Below are 23,106 nucleotides of genomic sequence, written 5' to 3'. Positions count from 1 at the left end.
CTCAGTTATTCAATGAAAGTTTGTTGATATTGATGATCATATTAAGAAACTTGCTTGAGTCATAATGGTTTATGTGCTTGAAGATGACTAACAATATGCAACTTGCTCTCAAATTATATTATAAGGAAGTATGTATCTTCCACATTAAATCACTGCGATCATCAAAAAAATTTGATGCCATCAAATACATTGAAAGAAATATATAATTTCATTTGCTTTATTATTTTTATTTTCAGGTGCTTTCTTCTTGATACATAATTTTAATTTGTTACTGAGCTAACTATTATGATATGGGCCTCTCATAACAATGAAAAAATTCATGATGATAAATCTATGTCGCCATTGAGAACTGGTTTATCCTAAAAGTAGTTATGGAACCAAATTTCTATACCTTGGGATAATTGGATTGTATCCTCATAATGGAAATACCAGTGAAAAAAACATAGTTTTGAAAAAATAATAAATATTTATTAATTCATCATTTTGTAACAACCATGGCAACTAATGGTTATGTTTGTGATCTAAAACTTTACTTTTGCCGTTTGAAACCCATTTACCTATGGTTTAATTAAGATTTTTTAGAAATTTTGTGTCAAATCCCAGGCAGCTTACAAACTTATCCTCAACATATATGAAGTTTGATGAAAAGAATAAGTAAACGAGGAACCTGGAAACTAGAATCAGTAATTATATTAGTATTAAAACACGGGATTCAATATTAGTACATTATAATTTTACTCAATCAATTTTCTTTGCGGGATAATAAGACTATAAAATTAAATATCTCGCAAGAACATTCAATTAGTTGACAATGGTAAAGACTATGGAGAATCACTTGAGTGTGTTCTCCACGAGCTCCCATTCACACCACAGTATAATAAATGAAACATTGTGCAAATATATAATTCAATGTTTTTTAGTTCTCTGAAATGCCCACACAATAGCTGAAGATTTTAAAAGTGAACCAGGAGGCATGGTCAAAAGGGCCCTCAATAACATCAAGTAACATATTTTTTTAAAAAAAATTAGACCATTATTTCAGGCAGAGAATATGAATATTGAATAAAAAATTAAGTAATTTCAGTAATTTGTGAACCAACATAACTAATCATTTTAATATTTCTCATAAATATGTAGTGCTTTATTGAAAGTTTTAATACTTTTGTTTATCTCAAATTTTACACATGGTCTACAATTTGGCATAAATATTATATAGCATGTTAAATTACCATAAAAATATATGATACAAGTTGGAGTGACAAACGCCAATAAAAACGCATGCACGAGACTAAAATGTGTGATATTTTACATTTTTGAATATCCATCATCATGGTGTTCCCTAAGTGGTACACCTAAAAATTCCTCCAAATGTGGAAAATTATACTTAAGAATGGTCAAAGACATTTAAATAATTGATCATACAAAGTGGCTAAGAGAACCATTAATTCGCATATATCTTTATTTCTTGGAGGATCCTGAGAAAAACTTGTTTTGCATATCTAAATCTCAGTAATATTTTTTGAAGATACATGAAATGATCAAAATCCCATGATGCATGATGCAAGCATGAAGTGAGAGTTACTGCTGGCAATGACTGCAAAGATAGAGATGACATGAAGGGGTGACAGTGTTGGCAATTACAGAATTAAGAGAACAGTGTGGCGGGCGTGGGTCAGGGTGAAGGAAAAAAAAGAGTTGGAGAGAGATTGGTGACGGCGCAATGGTGGATGGCAGGTGCCATACCTGGCGTGAGCTTGGAATTGCAGGTAAAGCTGGGTGATGATCTCTATAAATGAGTGGTGTGAGGGTGGAGATGGGATGACACACCCACTACAAATGAGGGACCAGTGGTATAGTGGTGGCGACGACGTCAACGCACCATCTTCAGATGCGCCGCCACCATCATTCGAGACGCCTCACATCCTAACCCGTTATCAACGTCAACTGAAGAACCACCATTATGACGACCACATCAACGCATCGACAACGGACACGCCTCCACTTATGTAGGAAATATCCCGTGTCATGACATGTCACCAACGACAACTGCAGAACCATTCATGATGTGACGAGTCGACACGTCGCCTTGTCCTTGACAGCTATTTTATTTCTTATTTTCTCTTTCCTCCAAGGCCTATATGTAGGCCAATTTGCAAAAGAACATTTAGCGAGTTTATTTCAAGATTTGAGTTTCTCTCCTTGGGAGGCTCACCCTGTAAGGTTCTAGGGGCGTTGAGATGGATGAACAAATCAAAACGATGTGCAGCGTAAGACTTATGCGAATGGAACGGCATCAACAAAAACATTAAACAATGTACCTTTGCACAAATCTGATTCGTGATTTCTTCGATCCCAGAGCAAGACGAGTCGAGCTGCTCAAGTGTGCAGCCTCTAGACGTATCCACGCGGTCCTCGGCACGTCGGATCTCCTCCTTCTCGTTGACGAGCCCGTTCTTTCTCCGTCGGCACCGTTACGTCGTCTCGATCACATCAGGGATGGAGAGGGGTTGTGGGGAGAGTGGAGAAGAAGGGGAAAGGCCCCTGAACAATTCTGGCCTGGGTGAATTTCGTTCAGGGCCTTCCCATTATTATAATAAGTGGGTAGTTTTCATAAAAACCCCAAAACTTAAGTATATCTTCCAACGTCCAAAATACCATTTGCGTGTGACCCTCTAAGCCAAGTATCAGTCTAGTTAACGACTCCAGCAGCCCAATAACCTTTATTGGCCTTCCAAATTAATTAACTATATCATCGTATAGATTAATTAATGTTGGATCGATTTAACCCAATCGATAGGTCGAAACTCCGACACGTGGGGGGCCAAGCTACACCTCGTGCTCTAGAAGATACAAAGGAGTGTGTATCGACTCACTCATGGAACTTGTTCGTCATCAGTTATCGTGTATGTATAATCCCTCATCCACTTGATACTCCTTGGACGACTTAGGGTATGGTCAACTGTCAAACCCTAATCGGTCATCTGAGTTAGTACTGATGCATTTGGCAATCATCGGAGAACTCTTCTCTGATATTTCACTGCCTTGGCCAAGGACTTCATTGCATCATCTTCCTTGAGTTGTCGCCTCTTATACCGAGGGTGGACGATCCCATCTTGACCACTTAATCGCCTTCGTGTACTTCTTGATGCACCCGAACTAAGACCGTTTAGAATCCCATGATTAGAGACTCGTTGGGCATAGCCAAAGTGCAACCGCCCATCCACAAGACGTCTTTGGTGTCTCAGGTCTAAGGACCACTTACACAACCGTGACGTGAATCAAACTGATTGATAGTTCGGTATAATACCATTCAGGGATTCGTACGGATCAATTCAGTGAACTCTTTCCACTAAAGAGCACCCACTATCTATCCTTAGTGTCGCCATACTAATGGCTACAGGACCGGCCATACTCATCATGTGAGTGAGGCTAGATAGTGCTATTCTATCCGGATACTTCGATGTCCTTCTTGCGTATCCTTCGAATAGGAATGTTTAGAACACATGCTTAAAGACTAGTGATCTCCGCATTACGATCTCATCATAATTCACTAAGTCCAATCATGTATTCATGGACTTTATTATACGCATTGCACTATAATGAATGTGTTCTATTAATTAATATGGAACGAGATGTGGAATGTGTGATTGGCTTGCCAGCGACATATATTTCCATCACACCCTACCTTCTCCATTCCGTTCCAGTCGCAGCCACTGCCGATCACCACCGGCTGTTATCGCCACCGCGCGCTGCACCCTTGAGCACCACCCTGCACCCCAACCGCCTGCGCCTAGCGCCCAGGCCGCCTACTCCCTGTTCCTTGGCCGCTGCTGTGCGTCCTGGCTGCCTTGTGCCTAGGTGCTAGCCCGCGCAGGCGCTCGCCCCCGCGTAGGCGCTCGTTCGTACAGGCGACCGCCCTACGCATGCCACTCGCACACGCCGCTCGTTCGGGCGCCCGCGCCTAACGCGCCTGGCCGCGCGCTGCCGCGCGCGCCGGCCGCGCGCCGCCACACGCTTGACCGCCCGCACCCGCCAAGCGCTGCCGCCGCCGCGCACTGGCGGCCCGCGCCGACTTCGCACCGGATGCCCGTGCCGCTGACGCTTGGCTGCTCAGCGCCGCGCCCTGTCCGCCCGTGTACATAGAGTCCCCGACCGCCAATGCGCCCACCATGCCCCAAGACGCGGTCACGGGCACTGGTCGTTGTGCATACCATTTAGGTATCAAGGCGCTGCCCGCACCCCGTAAGGGGGAGACTCCCCCCTTGACCCTCCCCCCCTGCCAGCTGTCCGCGCAATTGGATCCGCGACACCCTATTGAAGCAAGTCAATCGTCCCGCCAATGATGCGTCAAGAATTCCCCGCAACCGCTTCACGCACTATTAAGTGTCGAGGTAGTCCTACACTATTTGGTGCCATGTTCTTCGTCGAGTATTCTTCGAGTGTTCATCCGCCGTTGTCGGAGTAGATTTAGATTTTGAGTCTTCTAAGCGAATTGCACGTTCAAAGTTATTGATTTTGGTGCTTTTGCATCACCACGGTGGTTGTAAGACAGTACTCCTCCCCTCGATGAGGAAAGGGCCTGCAGCATCAGTATTTCACCGAAGTTAATTTTCGAACTCGACACATCTATACATCCTGCATCAGATAAACAGCAGCCAGCTACAAGCAGGCAACCCTCAGGTGTGTGTCTTGGCACATGAGCAATAATTCAGAAACAACTCCCATGGAGAAATTGAATAAAACTCACTTCCAACTGTACAAGTGTAGACATAAAGGGAAAGACATTTCATAAACTTTCCCATGACACTTTTTTGGAAAAAAATATAGAAGGAAATATATATAAAAAAGAAAGTTAACCTTTGTTATGCCTGCCATTATGCTATCGTAGACGTTCCATTATTTTATGCCAGACATTCCGGCTTGCTGTTCCGCATTTCTAAGTGAACAATTTTGAGGGAAGGATCTTAAACTGAGGCCCCAACTACATTAATTTGTCACGATTTTTGCTAATCTTTTACATATCTGTTTCTCTCAATAAAAATGACATATTCCATGGAACAGCGCTGGAAGTTCGAATAGCGCATAAATTCTCGATTATTCAATTCACAGCTATGCTACATGCAACTTGGTAACTTCCAGCCCTTTTGGTAACTACATGCAATTCACAGCTATGCTACATGCAATTCACAGCTATGCTACAGCTATTCAATTCACAAAAGTTCCAGCCCTTTTTTGGGTTGTAATGCAAGTTGCTAGATAATCGTTGTGATTTTTTAGGTTTTAAACCCCACGTCTTTCTTGTAGTATCCTTGAATTGTGTGTTTTGCCTTGTTTTTCTAGACTTGGGCAGTACTCACAGATTTTAAATTCCACCTGTCAAAGTATCCCGTCTTCAATTCATACGTGTCTTCCAATGTAATGATGTGACCAATAGTCTCATATGGCTGGGTTGGCTTGAGATGGTCATGTCACAACTTGGGACAGCGTGCAAAAATGGCATCATCATTTTCCTATGGCTCCGTACCTTTTCGTCTATTTATGAAGCAAAATACCGCTTCGGACTCGGCCAACTGGAGCCTTCTTTTGCGATAACTGCTCTCTTACAGGCGAGTCAGTGATAGGGTCGAGAAGTTGCCCGTTTACTGTAACTGGAACCATCAATCTAGGTGATGGAAACCCTGACAAGAGCCCTTCGAACAGAGTGGTGAGCGGAGAGAATGGAGAGGGATGCAGAAATGGCAAGGTCGAGGTCACAGAATGGCCAAGCAAAAAAAATTATCGCAGCTTTCGACGTCGTGATAGGATAGACATGCGCGTAGGAAAAAGGCTGGGAGCAGCGAATTTCGCTCGGTGTTTCGGATAGATCCTGTGCCGCGTAAAACCCAGTGGATACGTAGAGGTTTCTCTGGAAAGAACGAGTGATATTAATGGATAGATAAAGAGAGATTGGGAGGTATATACGTGTGGAGAGAGAGTGGACAGTTAGAGAGAGAAATCGTTAGATATTCAGATAGATTGATGTGAAAGGGAGAGATAGATATATTTAAGTATTGAGCGTGTGAGATATAGAAAGAGATAGAAGAGAGCGAAAGATAGGGAAAGAGAAATAGATTGTTTAATAGAAAGAAAGATATTTTCATAGCTAGATAGTGAACGACAATGAGAGTGTGTGAGAGATGGGAAGGGAGAGAGTAAGATAAAGAGAGCGTGTATGAGTAAGAGAGTGAACCAGAGAAAGAGGAAGACTAGGAGAGAGTGAACGAGGAAGAAAGAAAGAAAGAGGGAGATTGGAAGAGAGAGAGTGAACGAGAAAGAGAGAAAGAAAGAAAGAAAGAGGGAGATTGGAAGAGAGAGAGTGAACGAGAAAGAAAGAGCGAGGGAGATTGGAAGATAGTGAGAGAGTTCACGAGAGAAAGAGAGAGAGAGAGAGAGAGAGAGAGAGAGAGAGAGAGAGAGAGAGAGAATGAAATGGAGATGGAGAGAGAGCGGGTGAGAGAGATTGAGAGGAAGAGCAAGAGAAAGAGAGTGAGTGAGTGAGTGAGAGAGATTGAGAGCGAGAGAAAGAGAGAGAGCGAGTGAGAGAGATTGAGAGCAAGAGGGAGAGTGAGGAAGAGAGAGATTGAGAACAAGAGAAAGAGCGCGTGAAAGAGAGAAATGGAGAATTAGAGAGACTGTTAGTGAGTGAGAGAGAGAGAGAGAAATTGAGAACTAGAGAGAGAGTGAGTGAATGAGAGAGATTGAGAGCCAGAGAGAGAGAGTGAGTGAGAGAGATTCAGACCAAGAGAGAGAGTGAGAGAGACTTAGAGCCAGAGAGAGAGAGTGAGAGTGAGTGAGAGATTGAGAACAAGAGAGAGAGAGAGAGTGAGAGTGAGTGAAATATTGAGAACAAGAGAGAGAGAGAGTGAAAGAGATTAAGAGCCAGAGAGAGAGAGTGAGAGTGAGTGAGAGATTGAGAACAAGAGAGAGAGTGAGAGTGAGTGAGAAATTGAGAACAAGAGAGAGAGAGAGAGAGTGAGTGAGAGATTGAGAACAAGAGAGGGAGAGAGAGAGAGATTAAGAGCCAGAGAGAGTGAGAGTGAGTGAGAAATTGAGAACGAGAGAGAGAGCGTGAGAGAGATTAAGAGCCAGAGAGAAAGTGAGACTGAGTGAGAGATTGAGAACCAGACAGATAGAGTGAGAGTGAGTGAGAGATTGAGAACAAGAGAGAAAGAGAGTGAGAGAGATTAAGAGCCAGAGAGAGAGTGAGAGTGAGCGAGGGATTGAGAACAAGAGAGATAGAGTGAGAGTGAGTGAGAACAATAGAGAAAAAGAGTGAGAGTGAGAGGTTGAGAACAAGAGAGAGAGAGTGAGAGTGAGTGAGAACAAGAGAGAAAGAGATGAGAGAGGTTAAGATCCAGAGAGAGAGTGAGAGAGTGGGTGAGAGAGATTGAGAACAAGTGAGAGAGAGTGCGAGAGTGAGTGAGTGAGAGAGATTGAGAACAAGAGAGAGAGAGAGAGTGAGAGTGAGAGAGATTCAGAACACGAGAGTGAGTGAGTGAGAGAGAGAGACTGAGTAAGAGAGTAAGAGAAAGAGAGAGAGAGTGAGTGAGAGAGATTGAGAGGAAGAGAGTAAGAGAAAGAGAGAGAGTGAGTGAGAGAGATTGAGAGGAAGAGAGAGAGTGAGTGAGTGAGAGAGATTGAGGCTCGAGAGTAAGAGAAAGAGAGTGAATGAGAGAGATTGAGGCTTGAGAGTAAGAGAAAGAGAGTGAGTGAGAGAGATTGAGGCTTGAGAGTAAGAGAAAGAGAGTGAGTGAGAGAGATTGAGAGGAAGACAGAGTGAGAGATTGAGAGCAAGAGAGAGATTGACTGAGAGATTGAGAGCAAAAGAGAGAGTGAGTGAGAGAGGTTGAGAGGAAGAGAGAGAGTGAGTGAGAGATAGAGAGCAAGAGAGAGAGTGAGTGAGAGATTGAGAGCAAGAGAGAGAGAAAGAGTGAGTGAGAGAGGTTGAGAGGAAGAGAGAGAGTGAGTGAGATATCGAGAGCAAGAGAGAGAGTGAGCGAGAGATTGAGCAACAGAGAGAGCGTAAACGAGAGAGATCGAGAGAGAACAAGAGAGAGAGTGTGAGAGTGAGAACAAGAGGGAGAGTGTGTGAGAGTGAGAACTAGAGAGAGACAGTGAGAGTGAGAACAAGAGAGAGTGAGAGTAAGAACAAGAGAGAGAGTGTGAGAGAGAGAACAAGAGAGAGAGTGTGTGAGAGTGAGAACAAGAGAGAGACAGTGAGAGTGAGAACAAGAGAGAGTGAGAGTAAGAACAAGATAGAGAGAGAGAGTGAGAGAGATTGAGAGGAAGAGAGAGAGAGAAAGAGCAAGAAAGAGAGAATGAGTGGGAGAGATTGAAAGAGAGAGAGAGAGAGAGAGAGAGTGATTGAGAGATTGAGAGCACGAGAGAGAGGGAGTGGAAGACAGAGAGCAAGACAGAGAGAGAGTGAGAGATTGAAAGCAAGAGAGAGAGAGATACTGAAGGTGTGGAGGAAGTGAGTGAGAGAGACTCAGTGAATGTGGAGCAGAGGAACAGTGCGCGTACGAACTAAACAGTTGCTTTGTCTACAGATGACGATACGCCAGAAGAGAATGACGTCGCAGTTCATCTTCTTTATTCAGATAAGTCTGTCGACTTTAAATCTCAGCTTAATGCTCTCCTCAGGCAATCCACCCTTCAATAAAAAAAATTAAAATCAGAAGAGTAAAATCATCGGTTCGGAATCGGTAAATCAGTTTCAGTGAAGAAATCTCTCCGGTCTGAGACGAAATAGAATAAATAGGTGATCAGCTAGCGAGAACAAAATAAAAGGCTGAAAAATAAAAGGTCTTGAATCTACCAGCTGGCAGTATGGGGGCGTCAGTAGATTCTAAGCCACATAGTCTATATTCGGGAATAGCTCGTACGGTTAAACATTGTTGCCGAGCTGAAGTTTCAAACGAGGGCAGCTAACCTACTCAAACTCCGTTGTCTTTCTGTGCCTCACTCTCTATCTGCTTCTGTCTACACCGAGTAATCTGTCCCTATATTTGTATGACCATCATCAAACCCTTCTTCGAGGATTCTATCAGAAAGGAAGGGGACAATACCAATTGTAAAATGGCTGCCGCAAACCCGAAAGGCCAGGTAAACAGGAGTTCAGCGCCTACCTATAAATCCGCTTCTTTCCTCGACCCTTCAGTGTCACTCGCTCTCTCACCTTTCCTTCCAACTGTGACGTTTCTCTTTCAGTGTTCTACTGTTTTCCTTTTAGGCGGTGATCGAACTAAGCCTGAAACTTCAGGCATTCCATTTCAAGTCCAGCTGGCTTCTTTGAGAGAAACCCATTATTACCGACATCCATCCTTGCCATTCTTGTAGCTTCTTTTACCCCGCAACCTCTACAATCCTTTTTCTTGCCAACTCCTAACCATAACATCCTTATCTTACCAAGAAGCACCGTCGCAGCTTCGGAAGGGAGAGATGAAAGGGCCATTGAAGGCCGTAGGAACAAGCAGGCGGAGGTCTCAGCGCAAAGACCGCCATAGCAAGATCTTCACGGCCAAGGGTCCCAGAGACCGTCGGATGAGGCTCTCCCTTGACGTGGCGCGCAAGTTTTTTGATCTTCAAGACATGCTCGGCTTCGACAAGGCGAGCAAAACAGTCGACTGGCTCCTCAACAACGCTAAAATGTCTATCAAAGATCTCGCGAGCTGTTCTTCTAACGCCAACCCAGTGGCCGGTAAGAGCGAGTCCTCTATCTCCGAGTGCGAGGTCATCTCTAGTGCAGTAGAGAACTCGACTTTCCCATCCACTAAGGGTTTTCCTAAGGGGCCATCCCATCTTGGCCTCTCTAAGGAGTCTAGGGTTTTGGCTCGGGCCAGGGCAAGAGAGAGAACAAGGGAGAAGATGGGGAGAAGAAAGTTGTCCACTGAGATGTTAGATGGCAGCTGCAGTGGGAGGTCTTCCCCGGAATTGATCTGTGGAGAAGATCCAGTGCCCAGTCAGGAGGTATCGACTTTGATTGTTCCGAGATCAACTTCGTTCGAAATAAACGGGAGTATCATCAATCAAACCATGGGATTTCTTCAAGAGCAATGGAGCATGCACTCGTCGAGTAATGCGGAAGAGCAACGTGTTATTGTCCCTGACGCGAACCAGATCATGGCCTGGTTCTGGGATCCGTTCTGTAACCCCTCTATTTGATGGTTCTCTTGTTCTTATGCTTCAACTCCTTGTGTCCTGATTCATCGTCCGTAGCTTTGTTGATTTTAGTGTTTATTCCGACTTCTCGGTTTTTTTGGGGAGATGAACTTTTGATAGGTCAGTGAAATTAAGTTTGGAGAACGTTTTCAAGTGCATCTGAAAGTTCCTGCAGTGACAAAATCCAACATACGGCTCACAAATGAGGCGTCAATTTCCTTTACCGATTGACATTTCAGAGGAAACAGTAAAATGTTATAATATTATGCTTCATCTACACTTCAATTGACTGTCAACCATTAAATTCAGGACGCCAGAAAACCCACAGCGGAGGCAGTCACTTTCGCTCAGTATCGGGGGTGGTCAACAATGTCATGCTAGAAAAGATACGAGTCCTGCGCGTAGAGTTACGGAAAGAGTTCATTTGTTGTCGTTGTTTTTTGGTTTTGGAAAACAGTAAGAGTTCTTGGGAAGTCAGGAAGAAGTCCACTGACCTCGCTCAGACTCCTGAGCTGTCTGTTTAAGTACCGGCAGCCTTGTGCCGGAAATACTTGATCTGAATTAGAATTTATGAATTTGAATTTGAGAGATCACATTATGTTCCCGAAAAAGTAGAATACTACCGATAAGCTAAAGGAGTGAGTTCTCGTATATCTTCACATCTAATGATGATTCATGCAATCAATCTAACTCGCAGTAACATCATGATCCATTCAGATGTGAGCTTGGCAAATCAAATTGCAAATTGATTAGTCTGAGAGCCTTGAAACCAACATTCGACTTCATCGCACGATCAGAGGCTAATAAATTGATCGTTGTTCTATGTAGTAGGTAAGCTACCTGCATGCCCAACTAGGGTTTCCAGTCCTACCGTTGGCGAAGTGACGACTTAGGACAGTTCATCTCACGTGACAATAAAGTATTACTATCTCGCTCAGGAGCGACGAGTTAGGGTTTCCATGTGTCGTCTTGCTCATAATGAAGCATACGGGTTCCATAGAGTGCATGTGAAGTAGATAAAAAAAGCCGACTGACAGCGCGTTGATTAGAACTATGAGCATGTGCAAAAATTTGAGTCTCCCTGCATGCGAATGGACAACGGGGAGTGGATGTCTGTCCGTGGGGTCTGCTCGCGAAAATACGACACACATTCCTCTGAAACTACCTATAGTGGGCCAATAAACAAAGTACAAGGGCTCGAGAATCCTCGCCCAGACTAGTCCATTGTGAGGTTCGTCGTCCGTTCCTTCCATTACCATCATCAGTTATCCTTTAAACTCTGCATGGTATGATGAACTGAACTATCATAAGACTTTTATGTAACTCGAACAAAAATTACTTGAAATTACTGAAAAGAAATTTCTATGGAATTTGAGGCCCCATGAGATGTCGTCCAGGGGTTTTACGTTCTTTTCTTTCCTCGACGAAGAAACGTACCCGTCCGCGTCCGTTCATGAGTGAGGTCGGCGTGGGCTGCTGCGTAGAGTGAACTAGGTGGAGTAGACAGGCGCCCCCCTGTAGGGACGAGGGAGTAAGCTGTGACAAGACGGTGACTACCCATAGGGATGAGTTGCGCGCCTCGGCTTTCGACAGAATAAGATGATGACGAGTGCAAGAAGCGGAAGATAGGGGCATCAAAAGTAGAATAAACCTAAGACGTTAATCTATGTGATGAGTCGAGGCTTCGCAATTCAGAAAATAAAAAAGTAGACAAAATAAGACCTTTGTCCATTTAATGTACTGTGGCGTCGTGCTTGAACGAACTGAGCTATATTTTTCGTTTCCGAAAGAGAAAAAGAAATAAAGACGAGAAAGATAGGGGCAAGGCTTCGCGATTCATTGAGCTATTCTTCGCTTTCTGAAAATAAAAAAGTAGAAAAAATAAGACCTTTGTCCATTTACTGAGGCGTCGTGCTCGAACGAACTGAGATATATTTATACTTCCGAAAGAGAAAATAGAAATAAAAGAAGACTTATCCATAAGCAAGCAGCCGCTTTTCCAGAGGCACTTGGAATTGTCCTCTTAGGATTCGCCCTGATACTGACACGTTTTAGAGAAATCTCATTTAAACCCACCCACAAATGCACCTCGGTCAAAAAAACACGCTGGAGGCAGATCGAGGCAGCATTTACTGCAATTACTGTTGGGAAAAAAAATGCAGCGCTTGTCTTTCTCCTTGCGTCGCAACAGCGTGTAGGGCATACTCTAGGGTTCGATGGATTTTCAAATCTGTTTTTGTGTGCCGTTAGAATTCGCGTGTTTCCTAACCATGTTATCCAACCTTATAGTTTCCATGCGGAACACTTGTAAGTGCCCTCCGTTATCTAATTATCTAGCGAAACTTTTGTTCTTGGTACTAATTATACGCCAAATCTTTCCGATAAAGATCTCGAGGGAATCAGGCCTCCTTATAGACAACTTCGGTGCTGCCAAAATTGCGAGTATTCAGGAATACAGACAGCAACAGCGTCAACCAATAGGACAATATGAAGTCGTGTAATGAATGAAGTGCGACCCAATAGGTTCCAAGATAGATTTTATATGAAGTATAAGTGGTCAGTGTATAATCTATGTAAGAGACAGAGAGACGTTTGGAGTTAATAGAAGATTCGAAACAAATACAATCTTTTATTACTTCTTATATCTCTATTATAAATATGAACTTCTCTGTATGATTAATTCTTGCGGAACAAGACATCAAAAAATGTCGTACTTCCTAATGTCACTCTCTCTCTCTCTCTACATATATAAAAAGTGCCCACTGCGAGCCCCTATACGTAAGCCATTGGAGTAGATATTTCATATAAATTATTATTTTTAACCCCCTATTATGACATCCCTTCACACCAAAGAGAGCACTGCGCTTTTGGAGATAAAACACTTTCACATCGTTGTCACTCAAAAGAGGAAAACGCAACTAAAAGGGGAATCCTAGGAACAGATCCAAAAGGGACTTGGTGGGATCTATATCTGAGAGATGGAAAGTAGTTGTGAACTAGGGTGTTAGGGTTTCGAATCCCTCCTCCCCCACAACTGGCCCCAAAAGGTAAGGGAAGGCGCGACTTTATTTTAGGAGGGGAAAGTAATGATTGGGATAGATACTTCAAATATATGGATCTTGGGTATGGGTGTTTTGTCGAAATGGGATGGCCTTTTTCTCGTAAATTAATTATATTAGGTCTAAATCTCTCTCGATATATCACTTCTATTTTTGTTCTTCCTAAACAGTTGTATGATTCTTTCAGAGTCGATTCACTAAATAAGTAGGTACACAACAAGACGACTACCAAGTGATGGGGGATCATGGGCGAGTTTAGTAGAGTTCAATCTTTTTCTGAATTTTAATGATCTCCAGTAAACAAAACAATCTATTACAGAATCTAAATGGCACCTTCAAGTAGAGTCTAAGTTTCAGAACAAACTAAAAATAATGTCAATTTTTTTTTATTTGACATGCACAACTAAGTCACAAGATCACTACAACTATCAATATTTTGTTTCCATACCAGGAATTACAAGAGAAATCTGTATTAGTACACACATCAATTCAAAAAGGTTAAAACAAGTGAACAAAGAACACAACATTGGTAAACTTAAACTATATGATGTAGGACGATGTCGGTGACGTCGTCCCAGGGGTACTGAGTTGATGCTCTAATACCAATTTGATGTTGGACGTCGTCTAGACATCACTCGGTCGGTACTGAGACGATGCTTGGTTACCAAGATGATGTCGAATGTCGTCAATGACATTGTCCGACGGGTAATTCCCTAATGGGGATGTGACTACGTGATGCGATGAATCCTAGGTGCACATACACGCAGGCCCCTACTCATGGGAATTTGTCGAGCTCCAGGCTCCAGGGGGGGTGACTGATGACGATGACGGGGACCTTCTGACCCTCTTCGGAGCGACGACGACAGCTACAACATCAAAGAGAATAATTCCGTTGGCGCTCGCACATCACGAACAGGCTTAGCCCGTACCTAGGAAACCACTCAACTCGTAGTTTTCAATAGAAATCTCTCACCAAATTCTTACCCAAGCGTGGTGGAGTGCAGCCTAAAATATACTGGAAGACGTAATATAACTGAGGATCAAGGGGAATAGCGTACCTCGATGGCAGTGGCGTTCGTCGTGGGGATCTTCGTCAATGCATAGGCCAATGCGGGCAAGTAGGCGGCGGCATGCCATAGACGAATACGGCTTTGCTCAACTGGCGGCGGTGGTCGCGGTGCAGGAGCAAGGTGTATCAGCGTAATACGACATAATACGACGCGGTAGGTGTATCCGCGTGCTCTAGGGTCGGTTGAGTGCACAACCAAACAGATGGGCACGTGTGAGGCTTGACAAATCCGGCGTGGCGTGGACACGGTGTTGGAGTTTAATCTTGACTGAGTTATTTTAGGGGTTTTAGTTTGACAGGGATAACTGGTTTGTAGGAAGATGTGGAGGCAGCATCTTATTTTAAGGAGCTAAAGACTTGTGTCTTTACCAACCAAGCGCATGGACAGGTGTGTGGTCAAGGTTTATTAAAATCCATCGGCAGTTATGGGGGAGTGCCTATAAATATGTAGTAGTTTTTATTGATGTAGTATGCTGTGTGCATCAATGTTCCTTTCTCTCTCAAAGTGTTCTTGCATCTTGTTTCTTTGTGTGAGATCAAGAGAGTGAGGGCTTAGAAACCTTTCTTCTCTGTGTGAGATCAAGAGAGTGAGTGCTTGTCCTTCCCTTCTCTGTGTGAGTTGCTGAAGTGAGAGAGCTAGGTTCCAACACACGGGCGCGGCAATAATAGAGGCGACGGTGGCGCAAATGGCACGAGGAGGTTGCCAGTCGAGTGGCGAAGCACTAAACACTTTTTTGTTGGAATCGGGCCCGGTCGGTGTAGTCACTAACGTGCACAGCGTTAAATTGACGTGCTGATAATTTCTCATGACACATGCGATGGCCAGGTGATTTTGTAGGTGACCGTCTGGTGGCTTCGGCGCAAGATGAAAAAGGAGTGTTGACTGGGAGGTCTCACCAGAACGTGCGGTGTTTGGTGTTTTCCTTGACTCGGCGAAGGCAGTATGAGTGCGCTAACTAGGTGATTTTGTGGGCGTCCGTTTGGTGGCGTCGGCGTGGGATGCGGCTGGAGCATTGACCGGGAGGCTCACGAGAACGTCCGGCACGCCCACGACAGGTGAGCACCAAGGGGATGCCTTAGGACATAGGGCATCGCTCACTCGGGATCGCTGGTGCATGACAATAGCACGCGCACGCCACTGTTGGGGCGATGTGTTCGTGGCGAGCCGAAAGTATGGGAAGTGTGTAAGCAAGGTCCACGGGCAGCGGGTGCAACTGTGATGCAGGACAACGTCAGGACGTGATCCTACCACCACCGAGGGGGGTGGATTCGGTGTCGAGTGTGTCGTTGACGGACGTCTACGCCGAGGGAGGCGTCCGACACGAGTTTCCTACAAGGAAGACCTACGATGAAATGCGCGGGTGTAGGGTATCTAGTACGTACAGTTGCCGACAAGCAAGGAGTTGCCAACCTACAGGACGTCGATGGGGTCACCCACGGACGGGGGTAGACCTCCTGACCCTCGTCCGAATGGACGAGGATGCTACGCGCCGAACGGGATGACTCATGCCAGATGGTGCACGCACGGAACGGGCGGACCCGACTCGTACCAAACAGGTAACACACTCAAATTCAGAAGATCTTCGCTCAACCTCACACACTCACCTACGTCTAACCCGAGCGTGGTGGAGGCAACTGAGAGTATACTGCAAGAAATAAGAGACGGGACGGAGTGGCGTACCTCGTAGTCGTCCAGGGAGTAACCGATCGGTCTCGGGCGGTTCGGGAGCATGTGGTCGGTGTCGGTGGTAGCGGGAGCGGTCGGCAGTCCGGTGCGCGACGAGCGCCGGACGCAAGGGACGGAGTAAAATTGACGGTGGGCGGACGCGCCAGCTAGCGTGCGGTGACGCGCGACAAGCGCGGCGCAGTGGGCGTGACACGGAGGGCGTGGGCAAGCGAAGCGCTGCAATGCGGGTGCAGGCGGTTGGTGCAGGGCACGGGTGCGGCACGGCGCGGGTGCGCGATGCTGCATCTCGGTGCAACAACGGCACAAGCACGAGGCAGTGCCGGCGGTCGGTGGGGCAGGGCACCAACAAACAGCGGCTGCAATAGGTGGCGTCTGCGTATAGGCAGTCAACACTTGGTTGGCCCAGCGGAGACAGCGTCGGGTGTTCCAACGTGGTGATGACAAAGCTTCCAGCCGAGGACGAGGGAGTGACACGGACGTCGGGAGGTGAAGGTCGGGTCAAGCTCGGGAGATGATGGTACGTCCGCAGGCTCAACGACGGCAGCAAGGGGGAAGGGCGGCGAGTCGCAAAGGACACAACCGCACCGGAATGACGTCCCCTGCAGTTTGACGGTGCACTGCGGCACGTCGCGAGGTGTAATCGGCAGGAACGACAGCTAGGGAGGCGAGACTTAGGGCGGCAATAACTCGTGCGGCGGGCCTTGGCGAACAGCGACCATGTCAAGTGACGTTCGCAGTGACTGCGACGGACGCGTTGCGGCATTGCTGCGGGTCGCGGCGTCGCTGCGCGTTCACAGCGCGGCGGCGCGGCGCTGTCCTGCGGCGCGACAGCATGGCGGGAATGCATGGAATTGGCTTGGCGCGGCAAGGCGAGGTCCTGGTGGCGTCCAGAGGCGATGGCAGCGGCTGCTGGTCTTCCTTCTTCCTTCTCTTCTTCCTTCCTCCTCTCCTCTCTTCTCCTCTTGGGTCGTAACCCTAATTCTTCAACGAAGAAACCTTGTCTTTCAAAATCAACGAGAGGTGGTTGTTTAGGGCACCCGTCCTTCCCTTATATAGGAGGGGAGAATATGGGTGGCCCTTAGACCAAAACAAACATAAAAGCAAATAAAAAAACAACATGAACCTACGACCTTAGAGAAATGAAAACGACGAGGAAGGACAGGGAAATTGAGAGGAGGGGGAAGGGGAGATTCTTATAGGATGAACCTCCCTCCTAACACATGACCATGACTGAGTTTTATAATAACGAACAACGATGACCAAAACCAAAACGACGAACGAAATGAAGATGTAACAATGATGATGACGTGTCCGTTACCCGGGGTATTTGAATCCGGGCGTGCGTACCACTGCCTTGGCGTGCCGAGCGGGTTTGAACACGTACGGCTGGTGATGTCGAGGGCGACGGTGACGTCTCTGAAGATGTTTCCGGGGCTGCGGCTGGTGCTGTGCCATCAAACTGCGTTCGAGTCTGCACCAACGGCAACGGCTCAAGCACGCGAACTATGGCAGCAGTGAGGCAAGCGTCGCGACCCAAGGGGTGAGGGAGAACAGTGTCCTTCTTCCCTTGCTTGGCATGTGCTTCTCTTCTCTCTCTATTCTCCTTCCTCTCCTTCCTCCTCCTCCCCAGCTTTTCTCTTCTTCCCGTGAGACCAAAACGTGATTGAAAACTTTCAACAATAACTTCTGGTTTGCGGACCTATGGCGCCCACTTCTCCCTTGAGTCAAGTTGGGCCCCTAGGGTGGTTCAATAAGGGGGGGGGAGGTCCATTAAAGGGGGTCCATATAGCTAAGGACCCCCCCCTTTAAAACCACAACAAAAATTTAAAGACTGGATGACAAAATGGCGATGCGACACACGACCAAACAGACATGACGCAACAACATGAAAATGACAAAGAACACGATAAAATGTTGAACAGAACGAGCATGATCTGCTAGAAATCAAAACTGGCGATGGTCCAGTCGTGCTCTCCCACGGGGTATGTGACCTGGGTGTCTTCAATTACGCCTTGGCGTGCCGGTCGGGTGGGACGCAAACCAGCGGGCTGTCGATGACGATGATGTCTCCGATGGACTAAGCTGGTGCGTTCTATCACCATATTTTTTAATTAAATTCTCTTATGGAAACATGGAAAATTACTATATTAAAACACATTGATTTATCTTATAACCTTGTGTGAAGCTTTTTCACTCTTAACTTGCTCCTTGGGAGAGTCTTTAAGTCGTTACCTGTTTGGGTTTTAAATGTGTCCAAGCGACCAATGTGATGTTAAATATCCTCTTGAACGTCTTCGACCCTCCATGAAGAGCTAGTGGAGCTTTTCACTCAAAATACAGAAAAGATAATAAGGGATCGTAGAGGTCTGGTTGGCATGGAAACCTAACAGGGGTGCCCCTTCTAATCTATACTTTGTTTACAGATTTTTTCATTAAAATCCTTATAATTATTATGAATATCCACAAACATCTGTAGATCTTATGTGTGTTACCATCTAAGCCCATGTATCAGTTTATATAATAGCCTAATAACACTTACTGGCCAGCCTTATTAATTAACTAAATCAACACATATATATTAATTAATTAATAATCAAGTTTAGTCAACCAATAGGCTCAGCTTCCACTCAGAGGGGAGCCGAGCTACACCTTATGTTCTAGAAGATGTCGTGTAATGATTTAGCTCTATGATGTAACCTATAATATCATTGAGTGCCATATATGTATAATCATTCACTTCCTTCGTGTGGGGTGCCAAGCTGCATCTTGTGCTCTAGAAGATATAATGTAGTGATTTAACTCTCTCAAGTACTTCCCCAGATGATTTAGGGTATGGTTATCCATGAAACCCTAGTCTATCATTCCCTTTAGTACTGATGTGTAAGGGGGATCATTAGAGAATGCCTTCTCTAACATCCATTCTACTTAAGGAATGTATTTATTTCCTCTTCTCAATCTCCTCTTATGCCAGAAGCTGATGATTCCATCTTGACCACTTTAACACCTTTGTGTACAAAGTGCTATATCTGAGCTAAGGTATATTAAAATGTTACATTTAGGGACTTCATCCATCCACAAGCTGTCATGTATGTATGTCTCATGAGTAGGGACCCCTTATATGACTTTGACATTAATTAACCTAGTCGATGATGTTAAGGTACCATACAATTAAAGATTTATACAGATCCACCTAGTGAACTACTTCCCAAAATAACACTCATCATTTGTCCTTAGTGTCTCTACAATAATAGCCACATAATCAGGCATAATTATTGTACAAGTGATATTCCTTTCATGTTTAGAGACACAAAACATGAATGTTCATTTTGGCGAATTTGATACTGGTCCAAAGTATCCATCACATAGAAATTTATAAAATGTATGTTTAAAAACTAGCGATAGATTTATTATGATATCATCATAATTCATTAATTTGTCGCAAGTATTTAGATCCTCATTATAAACATCACCCAAGAATAATAATAAATGACAATTTATTTTAATGAACTAACTATGCCATGAAAGTGGGCTTTTTTACATACACCACGCTGGGATTTATGTGGATCAGTTCAATGAACTCTTTCTCCAAAGAGCACCCACCATCTGTCCTTACTGTCTCCACACTAACAACTATAGGATCAGTCATACTTAACTTGTAATTGGGATCATATAATGTTATTCTATCTAACATTTCAATGTCCATCTCGACTATCCATCGAATCAAAATTTTTAGAATACATATTAAAAGAATATTTATAATTGTATAATGATCTCATCATAATTCAATAGGTCATTGCACATATTCATGGACTTGATTATAAACATCACACATGAATGAAGAAAATTTTCATTGAACTTCAATAAAGACATGGTGGTGTGATTGGCTTGACGGCCACATAATCTCCATCACGAAGCATAAAAATTTGTATCCTATTCGATACTTCACATTGTGTGCTTCACTACAGACATGGTTGATTTTTTGTGTTATATGATTTGAATGACATGGATATGAAATGTGACTTTTAGTCTTAATTAATTATGAATGACTCAATATCTTAAACATTATGGTCATCATCAATCATGATCATCTAAGGTATGTATTGTTATAGGTCAATTGTACACATGTTTATTTTGTTTTGAGAAAGAAAAAAAAGCAATATGATTCTTATGTGTTTTTGAATTTACCCAATAATGTCACTTAGTCGATTAAATATTTATAGAATTCTATTTATTTTGAAAATTTACACAAAATTCTCCCTAAGTTTAGATACACAAAATTTATCTGAAGTTAAATCTAGAATCTGTTTTGTTCGTATTGCGCGTAGAGTTATCAGAAGTCAGGATCTCTTGGATCCTTCAAGAAGGAAAATATTAAAAAATCTACATTTTACATGATTGTTAGTATTATATGCTTTCCTTACAAAGACATTTCATTAAGGTTTATCATCTTCTCCCCATCCTCACCCCTTCACATTCCAAAAATATTTAATGAAAATATATCTCATGAATCAAGCATTTCCATTCAGTGATGTTGTGATGTTAAAATATCAAGGTTCATCAATTTGGGATATGATGAGAACCTCATTTTCCCGTGAAGTACAGTTTTCCTGTATATACTATATTTCAATTCATTAAAAATTAAAATATCATAAAATGTCAACTCTCTATACTATGTGGAACAGCCCAAGAATCAGTGATGCAAGAGTGACAAAAACATTTTGCTACGACTTCTTTAAACATCCTCAAACAAGACATGAGGTTTGATATACATAGTCTCTTTCACTTGGGGAAACATAATCAATCCTGTGAACTTAACCATCATAGAATATATTGCAGACGTTAGCTACAATGTGCTATCTAAGGTAATATGATCGATTTATAATTGGAAAGTTAGTATATGAAATATTTTTCAACGTACCTTGAAAAAAAAGACAAGTTACTATTGAAGTTATAAGTCCATACAACCTTTGAAACTTTAAGTGTCATAGGCATGCCGGAGATAGCTATGATTCAATTCGTCACTTATGTAGTCAGAGGATAATATTATCCTACACCAATTTTAATGGATTTTGGTAACTCTTATTCAACGAGATAAAACTTCAAGCTTTGGAAATGATAACCATGAGTTATGGCTCGTGGATTAAGGATTTTTTCAAATATCAAGAAACAACATATGCATCTAATACCTTTACCCTTGCACATTTGTGTTTCAGATTTATCACACTGCACTCGTTATTTTACAATGTATATGTCAAATTGTTTGCCACTATCCTGATTTCTTCAGTTCAATTTCAAACATTCTTGATGACTTACCTTTTTGTTTTAGGAATGAAGTATATAAATGCATTTATCTCCAATTAAAAACCTAATTGGGATTCTGTTAACCTTCATGTTTTTAACATTTAAGTTGGTATATTCTGTACTCAATGATTATTAGACCTAAGCTGTTCTAACCTCTATGATTTTATTGCTTTATTATACATTATTTTTCAGTGACAAGGGTGAAATTAACCGCACATTACCAGTTTTTTGTGATAAAATGGCGTTACTTTTAAATCTGCCCAAATAATAATTACTATTGAAAATGTTGAATATTATAAACTACCGTCTCTTCTTCATCCAATATTATCGACTGGCACATCTTCCAGCATTTTTCAAGCTTAGTGTCAACATTTTCTGTCAGCGCCACAAGGGCCTTCAGGGTAATGATGGGGATGGGCTACAACCATATCCAAGCATGAATGGATCTTCCAGAATAAGTGTGGGAGAAGCTTCTTTGATGGATGACTTGTTCAGATCAGATCTTCGTCTTATTTGGCTGCCTCTTCCCACTTGTTACAATACTAGAGCAGATATGTGCTCCAAATCCAGTGTCATTATCCCTATAGAAGGACAATAAACAGTCCCAGGCCAAACTTCGTCACCCCTCACTTACTCGCTCCACCACCAAAAGAAGAATAAGAGGTTAGTGAGAGTAATACAACATACAAGCATAAATCGATGTCATTCATTCAGACTTGTTCGTAGATGAATGCAAACAAATGGAACATGAAAATCATGTTTAGGATTTTTATTCATCCACAAACATCAATCATTCACCACTGAATGATGAACTTTCAATCCCTTTTTTCTGTGAATAAGCAATTGTGAAGTCTTCTAATGAATTTTTTCATAACAATATTTGAGGCCTTATGTTTTTGAAAGAGCAAGGCGAGTGGGAGTTATTTTAATGAAAAGATGGACAAAGGTGATTCATTCCACACAAAAACTTATGTACAAGTATCTCACAATGTTGATTGAAAAAATAGTGGCTTAATCAACAAAACAAACATAAAACACTGTTGAACATGTGCAAAAGGTTAACTATCTTTATAGTGCTGGGATGCGGACGGGACGGTTTTTTCGTCCCCGGACGAAAAAATCGTCCCGTCCGGGGGCAAGGATGAATTCTGGGACAAAAATTCGTCTGGAGGACTGCCGGACGGGACAGTTTTCGTCCTCTAGGATGAGAAAATCGTCCGTCAAGAGGTCCCCGGACGACGGACGGACGAATCTGGATGGGAAACCGTCGGATTCACATCCGACGGTTGAGATGTTGACACGTGGCCTGGCGAGGACAATTTATAATATATTATAATATATTATTAATAAATAATGTATTTTTTTGTCCGGGACGAATTTTGGGACAAAAAATCGTCCCAAGAGGACTGGACGGGACGAATTTTCGTCCCGGGATTATTGGACAGGATGGTTTTTTTGACCGCAGATGAAAAACCATCCTGTCCTTCGTCTATATTCTAACATGGGACGTAGGACGAGACAAATTTTGTCCCGAACCGTCCACGTCCCGTCGCGTTCGCGTCCCTGCACTATAACTATCTTTGTATTTCTGGTATGTAAGAAGTTTTATTGAACGGACTTCAAAAAAAGAAACTATAGAAGGCGTGCTTCATCCTATATGATAAAATGCAAATTCCCAAAAAATGCATATTTCATAAATACAATAATGAATATTTTCAGATTTGCATGTTACCATGTTTTAAATTGATAAACCTAGCCTTCTGTATGCTTTTAAAATTGTTTTACTTTTG

At 43.4% G+C, this 23,106-nt stretch overlaps 1 protein-coding gene across 1 annotated transcript; it reads left to right on the top strand.

Moving 5' to 3' along the window:
• The first annotated feature begins 8,942 nt into the window (after window positions 1-8,942).
• On the top strand, window positions 8,943-10,276 carry LOC144714028 (transcription factor CYCLOIDEA-like). The gene has a single exon (XM_078588769.1). The coding sequence runs from the start codon at window positions 9,481-9,483 to the stop codon at window positions 10,201-10,203; it is 723 nt and encodes a 240-aa protein (XP_078444895.1). The 5' UTR covers window positions 8,943-9,480; the 3' UTR covers window positions 10,204-10,276.
• Window positions 10,277-23,106: the final 12,830 nt, after the last annotated feature.

Source organism: Wolffia australiana, chromosome 16, assembly GCF_029677425.1.
Source record: "Wolffia australiana isolate 7733 chromosome 16, ASM2967742v1".
NCBI lineage: Eukaryota > Viridiplantae > Streptophyta > Magnoliopsida > Alismatales > Araceae > Wolffia > Wolffia australiana.
This window is presented reverse-complemented; position numbering and strand designations above follow the sequence as displayed.

What these genes read in the sequence shown, in the direction of transcription:
- LOC144714028 (XM_078588769.1), top strand. Translation starts at nt 9,481, where the DNA reads ATGAAAGGGCCATTGAAGGCCGTAGGAACAAGCAGGCGGAGGTCTCAG.